Below are 8,027 nucleotides of genomic sequence, written 5' to 3' on the forward strand. Positions count from 1 at the left end.
ATGCTAAAAGTGTTTCAGAATTGTTTGTGTTCGATTACGAGAAAACATGATCGACTGCTTGGTCGTTTAGTCACTGCGACCAATCTTCGATTATTTCAGTTAATCGGACCACCACTACAACAATTGAGTAGGAAACATAATTTAAACAAGGAAAACTTGGCATATCGTTAGCAGTGTCATGTCTGTGTTTCTACACAGAGCCAGCGCTATAACTGGTCATTACATCCTTCTACACGTGTCAATACACTCACTAGTAGACTGGGTTATTACAACGGAACACATCCGCGTTACTCACGCTTACAATAGACACATTGCGTGATCGCGGGCCGGGCGTAGGCTGACGGGAAGAGAACTGTGGACGGTTGTGACAGAGAGAACGGTTGTGACAGAGAGAACGGTAATGAGGTGTTCTATATAACGGTGATTACACATTCCAGTGTAGGCCATATTATAGAAAGATTAGTGTATCAGGTCACACAAGTAAGTACAGACAGGGACCTTGACTAACGGCCTCGGGTCGATCATGTGATAACAATACGTTGTCGATATCGGTTTCATATCATCGCAAATCATCTGACCTTTTTCCTTAAGCACGTATATGGTGTCTGGATGTGCACTACCTCGTTGGCAGTCTACATCCTAGACGGTGGAGAGAGAAGATCAGTCGGTGGTAAGTGGAGTATTAAAGACATTAAATTTTACTTTCGTGATGTTACGCGAATTAATAAGGATGAACGCCGATTTGAGCGCGTATTTGGGAAGAGAGTCGAGGTTACGCAGGCCTAAATGCTTATCTCTTCGGTGCAACCCACGAGTTAAGTGAGATCTGGGATTGAACCCATGATCACGGGTTTCTGACAGGTCTTACACTACTGAGCCGACATGACCTCTATGCTAGATACCTAAAGATTTGTTTTTATAATGTTTCAAAATACAGTGATAATTATAGGTTATATGTAACTACAGTGCAGTATGAGTGAAAGTTACGCTGACCCTTGACTTGCCTTCCGCTTTCGTATGAATGAGTTCCAGGAAATCTGACTTCAAATTGGCTGTAGCGGAAATATAGATAAAGTAGGGTTATACAAACTTATAAATCTTTCTGACAGTGAGTGAGTGAGCATGGTTTTACGCCGCTTTTAGAAATATTCCAGCAATATCACGGCGGGGGACACCAGAAATGGGCTTCACACATTGTGCCCATGTGGGGATTCGAACCCGGGTCTTCGGCGTGACGACTTTCTGACAGACGTAATATTGGTATGCAGTATCACGTTTGTGTTTTCACTTGCCTATTTGACTTATAACAAGTTTTGTTCAACTTGAAATGGATAGGTATTAATATGTATTATGATGATGACCTGTTCTTGTCTTCAGGTTGCTACAGGGATGCATGTACATAACATCGAAAGATCCTCATCTACTGGTAAAATGTAGCTGATAATCACTCAAAGAATCTGTGAAACAACAACGGTTTGGAACGGATTCATATAAACAGTTTTTAAACGCTTCCTCCATGTATCAACGGAATCGTGACTTTCAAATTTAACCGGAAGTGGTGTGGCGCACATGGGTACAAACCGGAGGTGATTAAATGCACGTTTCGAGCGTTGGTGTGAATCCGATACACAAGATGGCGCTGTCGCGAAGTTTATCTGGGTCACGGTATTCGAAAATTGGGCTGATTGTTTTGGGCGTCGGAATTATATTCCACATAACTGGATTCAGCGTCCCTGATTGGACTGAAGTAGACACAGCAGAGGGAAAAGCTAACAAAGGATTATGGAAAGTCTGCGGAGTGGAACTGTTGGGATGTGAATACCTTTATGATCAGCCGGGTAAGATTTTCACTTTTCATTCGTTGTTATGATACTGACTCACCTCCGATGCTCTGAGTGGGTGAGTATGTTTTTTTCGCCGCTTTTAGCAATAGTCCAGTAATAGCACGGTATGGGGACGCCAGAAATATTGTACAAATTTGGGGAGTCAAACTCGGATCTTCGGCGTGATGAGCTAACGCTGTAACCTCATGGCCGCCCTTCTGGTGCTATGAAGGTATACTGCTATATATGTTTATTTGATTTTTTTTAACACGGCATTCAACAATTTCCCAACTTTTGACGACGTTCTGTACGTAATCAAGTCTGGACCGGACAATCCAGTGATTGACAACGTGAGCATCGATCTACGTAATTCTGATACGATGATATGTGTCAGCAGCGATACTTCCTGAATAAAAGTATATAAATATATTGTCTAACATATTACACACCAAATATCACAGCTAAATTAAAGGACCCAATATAAATGAGTTTGATTATTTGTGGCATTGTTGTCCTGATGCGTTGTTTCATTGTCGCGCTTCTGTAAATTTGGAGACTTTTTGTAAAGGCAACAGTGCGACAATGTCCCTCCGTAGGGAACCAGTGTTTGATAATGTGTTTCTGTGCTTGCGCGACCATGAAACTACTGTGTTTGGAATCCCTCTGTAAAGTAGATACCGTATATACATTTAAAATCCCGCGATTTAGGTTTGTATACCATGACCATAAGAGTGCTTTGACGGCGCTTTCTTGAACCGCACAGATACTCACAAGTACGGTTGTTATTTTAGAGCATTATGAAAAGGGGCCACAGGTAGTTACAACTGGAACAAATATTTCTGATGCTCAAGATTATTATACATGTATTCCTAATATTGACTAGCTCAAAACATGGGTTTAAAACACTCGGTTTTCCGAAGGAATTTGAAAAATAACCTTCCAGTATGTGTCCTACGATATATGTTCGGATTTTACCCTCATGCAAATATGTACTGTTTTGACTCGCCACGTCATTTCTAGAGAAATTGCAGCTAGAAGTCATTGTTGCGAATCAGCAGGGTATGCCATCTCTCCTTGTTTGTGCTATATGTGTAGAAATAGTGAAACGACTCCTGAATATATATTTTCCAACAAACTGTTAATCCCAACCCGCCCAAGTAAATAATTCAAATCCAAAATATAAATGTTTCTAAACCCAATGTTTCAATCTGGCGGTTTGTCGTCTCCCATGCCAGTGTCTCTCAATGTTCATCTGACAAGTTATGTGAAACAAGATGACAAAGCCGATCTACGATATATTGCAGCATTACCTTGTAGATTTACTCGAACTAAGTCTGCAGGTACAATGTTATTTCCAATGGAGCCACAATATACAGGTCCTTGGGTGACACATTATAGTCTCCATTTTTCTGTATGTCAGTTTATGATGTGACTGAAAGGGGACAGTTGTTGCGCTGACGCAATCGTTCGCGTACATCTTGCTTAATAGTGAATGTTCTGTAATGGAATTCAGTTCGGTAAGCTGTTGTGGTCAAGTGTCTGTGCTCTGAATCTGCAGTGATGTCGACAAATTTGTCACTGCACTGAATCTGCAGTGATGTCGACAAATTTGTCACTGCACTGAATCTGCAGTGATGTCGACAAATTTGTCACTGCACTGAATCTGCAGTGATGTCGACAAATTTGTCTCTGCACTGAATCTGCAGTGATGTCGACAAATTTGTCACTGCACTGAATCTGCAGTGATGTCGACAAATTTGTCTCTGCACTGAATCTGCAGTGATGTCGACAAATTTGTCTCTGCACTGAATCTGCAGTGATGTCGACAAATTTGTCTCTGCACTGAATCTGCAGTGATGTCGACAAATTTGTCTCTGCACTGAATCTGCAGTGATGTCGACAAATTTGTCTCTGCACTGAATCTGCAGTGATGTCTGTGCTCTGAATCTGCAGTGATGTCGACAAATTTGTCTCTGCACTGAATCTGCAGTGATGTCTCTGCACTGAATCTGCAGTGATGTCGACAAATTTGTCTCTGCACTGAATCTGCAGTGATGTCGACAAATTTGTCTCTGCACTGAATCTGCAGTGATGTCTGTGCTCTGAATCTGCAGTGATGTCGACAAATTTGTCTCTGCACTGAATCTGCAGTGATGTCTCTGCACTGAATCTGCAGTGATGTCGACAAATTTGTCTCTGCACTGAATCTGCAGTGATGTCGACAAATTTGTCTCTGCACTGAATCTGCAGTGATGTCTGTGCTCTGAATCTGCAGTGATGTCGACAAATTTGTCTCTGCACTGAATCTGCAGTGATGTCTCTGCACTGAATCTGCAGTGATGTCGACAAATTTGTCTCTGCACTGAATCTGCAGTGATGTCTCTGCACTGAATCTGCAGTGATGTCGACAAATTTGTCTCTGCACTGAATCTGCAGTGATGTCTCTGCACTGAATCTGCAGTGATGTCGACAAATTTGTCTCTGCACTGAATCTGCAGTGATGTCTCTGCACTGAATCTGCAGTGATGTCGACAAATTTGTCTCTGCACTGAATCTGCAGTGATGTCTCTGCACTGAATCTGCAGTGATGTCGACAAATTTGTCTCTGCACTGAATCTGCAGTGATGTCGACAAATTTGTCTCTGCACTGAATCTGCAGTGATGTCTGTGCTCTGAATCTGCAGTGATGTCGACAAATTTGTCTCTGCACTGAATCTGCAGTGATGTCTCTGCACTGAATCTGCAGTGATGTCGACAAATTTGTCTCTGCACTGAATCTGCAGTGATGTCGACAAATTTGTCTCTGCACTGAATCTGCAGTGTAACGACAAATTTGTCTCTGCACTGAATCTGCAGTGATGTCGACAAATTTGTCTCTGCACTGAATCTGCAGTGATGTCGACAAATTTGTCTCTGCACTGAATCTGCAGTGATGTCTGTGCTCTGAATCTGCAGTGATGTCGACAAATTTGTCTCTGCACTGAATCTGCAGTGATGTCTCTGCACTGAATCTGCAGTGATGTCGACAAATTTGTCTCTGCACTGAATCTGCAGTGATGTCTGTGCTCTGAATCTGTAGGAAGGGAGCAGTTGACTTAGGAACGTTCCTGCCTTGTCCTAATATTGGTGTTAGACAGAGATGGCAATCAAAATTTCGATCACAAAGGGGGTCGAAAAAAATTAAAATGAATTTTAGCAAATATTATAATGTTTTATTTTACATCTATGATATTTTCTTTCAATGAAGAAATTACCGAACATGCCCCTGGGAATTATATAAGCGTCATGGTGTGCATACGAACGATATGCATTCGTTTTATGTTGTCATCTTATCATCCAACAGGTCAGGGTTACGACCTAGGACTTCGCCTTAGTCGTGGCCAAAATCATCCGAAACGTACCCTGTTTCCTCTAAGACATCCCGGCGTCTATCAATTACGAGTTTCTGTCAGATGGTTGTGTATTAGAAACCCAGCGTCTAAATAGGTTGTTGGTTGTTGTTTTGTTGTTTTAAACCGCACTCAGCAATTTACTTGCTATATGACGGCGGTCTGTAAATAATCGAGTCTGGACCAGACAATTCAGTGATCAACATCATGAGCATGGATCTACGCAATTGGGAACCGATGACATGTGTCAACCAAGTCAGCGAGCCTGACCACCCCATCTTGTTACTCGCCTCTTACGACAAGCATGGGTTATACGAAGTCATCAGTGTTATGTGGCAGTGTTATATGGCAGTGTTTCCCTACAGATCAAACCATTTGTCACGAAAGCGAAAGTTCAAGCGAGTGGTGAAGGCACACGTATCGAAACGTCGCATAGGTTGAAATCTACGAGTCAACCCTGTTTTCTTTATACCCGCTGACTGATTAAACAAAACCTTACAAACATTGCTTTGAAGTCCTGTCAAGTGTCTCTTGAAAAAGTGGAATTCAACTTGTTTAATTAATCAATGCGACTTTTCCTACTCTTACAGGCTAATCCATCCGTTAGGCAAATGAGAATTGTCGTAAAGACACGTGTATCGAAACGTCGCATAGGTTGAAATCTAGGAGTCAACCCTGTTTTCTTCAACTACCCAGGTTCGTTAAAGGTGCAGAATAAGTGGCGCACATCAAAGCTATTTATGTAATCACATTCCATACAATTCTGTATTTCATGGTGTAGTTTCACGGCGCTGACATTAACGCGGCCTTGACACTGTACTTGCAGGATGGTTCGAAGGAGTGCAGGTGCTCGAGACGGTGGGTCTGGTGCTCGAGGTAGCTGCCCTGTTCTGTGTGGCGTGGTACATGTACCTGGGTTCAAGAACAGCCGTCTTCTTCTGTGCGGCAACGAGTTTGGCGTCAGGTGGGAATTATTTGCAAAATAAATGTAATTCGGATCTTGCAAGCAAATACTGCTTTAAATAAAATTCACTAATATAAAGTTCTAAGCTGACCACCTGTCTCTGTTTCACCTAAAGCAAAAACAGTCCCTCATCACTGACCATAGGGGATTCGTGGTCAGAGATGGTGGCATTGGACCTATGCTAGGCATTACTGTCGAGTCAATTGATCATGTAGTCAAGCATAGCATCTTTGTTGAGAACACTGTTATGACTGACTGTGTCATTGCTAAAAGTATCGGTATCTGCTGATTTGTCTGCCAAAGACTCCATAACAACATGCTGTCATTTAGTCTGACTATTTCCTAGCGCGATGAGAAACTAAACGTTATACAAATTGAAACGTCATTGTTTTCACCTTTTTGCGAACACCTGTTTTCATCACTATCTGATTGTGATTCATAAACACATGTTCATGATGTAATTGAAAACTTTCAGTTGACTGCCCTAGCAGAGACTGCTGTGTGGTTATTGAATATGTTTGCTCCTTTTTAACAGCTCTCTCCACACTTATTGGACTCATAATATTTGGGGCGCGGCATGACCCGAACGAAGACCTCAACTGGGGATTTGCTTTCGAAGTGATCGGTGCTCTGAACTGCATTGGTGCTGGGGTGCTGTTCATCTATGAGGGTAAAACACGGACTGGCTACGTCAGCCTCTGATAACAAGGTCCAATTCTACTGGACAAGGCAATATGAGTTTATCAGAGAGGTATTGTTACGGAGTTATGAGTAATGGAACTTTATGTTTCAAGAGCCGTTGGTGCGATGAAAGAAGAGGAATCAGGTCTTTCAGCATTTACTGTTATTGAGTGGTCCACTGGAATGGCGACCGGTGAATGGACAACTTACGAACTATAACTATCATAGTCAACTGTAAAACGGCAATGGACAAATGGATTATCCATACCCCCCGATTCCATTAGACCGCAAAGAAGACACTCTTTCCAAAGCATACACATTTAAGAGATAGTATAGAAAAAGTCGAGATGTGCATCACGAATGTCACATTGGGTGATGGGAATGGCGAACAGTATGTAATGACTTCTCATGGTATTTAAGTCTTTCACGGACACAACATAGATACCATGCTGCAACAGTTCATTTCGTTATGAATATTCATGGTGTTCAAGCAACGGCTTTTATGTTATATTACCAGTAGGGAAACGCCGGCATCGTTAGGGATTGGATATGTGTTTCTACCAGATCGGGACCACGGATTATTAAAATATGATATAATTTTTGTATTTATATGTAACGTTAGTGTATCTGCTTGACCGTATTGTGTACCATGCATTTCTTGAGTGAATTCTTGTAGTCCTGCCGAAAATTATTGTATGAGACTTGACAATGATGTACAACATGCATGTCTTGAATCTTTTCTTGGAATGAGTGGGTAAGCGGGTCTTACGCCGCTTTTAGAAATATTCCAGCAATATTACGGCGGGGGACACCAGAAATGGGCTTTGCACATTGTACCCATGTGAGGAATCGAACCCGGGTCTTCAGCGTGACGAGCGAACGCTTTAACCACTAGGCTACCCCACTGCCCCTCACTCGAGATATGTACAGCTGAAACTGAACTGTGCAGCCAGAAAGGACCGGTAGAAGCTAAACATAAACAAATATTGCCACGTGGAATCAATGTGTATGAGCAACAGCTTTTTCGTGTTCGTTGTCTAAAAAACAGGTTTCAGTTCTAGCTTTATTGACAGTTGTCTCTGACTCATCGCCGACAGTATCACAAAACGTAAATAATTGTGCACATTCAGGAAAAGCTGCACTGTTTCGGTAATGTTTATATGAGACGAG

General features: G+C 42.1%; 1 protein-coding gene across 2 annotated transcripts; it reads left to right on the plus strand.

The window, feature by feature from the left end:
* Positions 1 to 312: 312 nt before the first annotated feature.
* Positions 313 to 7,456, plus strand: LOC124291410. Of its 2 annotated transcripts, none has more exons than XM_046728396.1 (4): positions 313 to 480; positions 1,378 to 1,838; positions 6,039 to 6,176; positions 6,712 to 7,456. In XM_046728396.1, exons 2-4 carry the CDS (start codon positions 1,595 to 1,597, stop codon positions 6,876 to 6,878), a joined length of 549 nt encoding a protein of 182 aa, XP_046584352.1. In that variant the 5' UTR covers positions 313 to 480; positions 1,378 to 1,594; the 3' UTR covers positions 6,879 to 7,456. The 2 variants fall into 2 exon arrangements, with proteins under 2 accessions (XP_046584352.1, XP_046584351.1); XM_046728395.1 differs by lacking the exon at positions 313 to 480 and adding an exon at positions 550 to 670.
* The last annotated feature ends 571 nt before the right edge of the window (positions 7,457 to 8,027 follow it).

This window comes from Haliotis rubra, unplaced genomic scaffold (genome assembly GCF_003918875.1).
Source record: "Haliotis rubra isolate DU_JTF1 unplaced genomic scaffold, ASM391887v1 Scf490, whole genome shotgun sequence".
Classification (NCBI taxonomy): Eukaryota; Metazoa; Mollusca; class Gastropoda; order Lepetellida; family Haliotidae; genus Haliotis; species Haliotis rubra.

What these genes read in the sequence shown, in the direction of transcription:
- LOC124291410 (XM_046728396.1), top strand. Translation starts at nt 1,595, where the DNA reads ATGCACGTTTCGAGCGTTGGTGTGAATCCGATACACAAGATGGCGCTG. An exon ending in ATACCTTTATGATCAGCCGG is followed by an intron (nt 1,839 to 6,038) that starts GTAAGATTTTCA and finishes CTGTACTTGCAG; the next exon opens with GATGGTTCGAAGGAGTGCAG. An exon ending in GGCAACGAGTTTGGCGTCAG is followed by an intron (nt 6,177 to 6,711) that starts GTGGGAATTATT and finishes CCTTTTTAACAG; the next exon opens with CTCTCTCCACACTTATTGGA.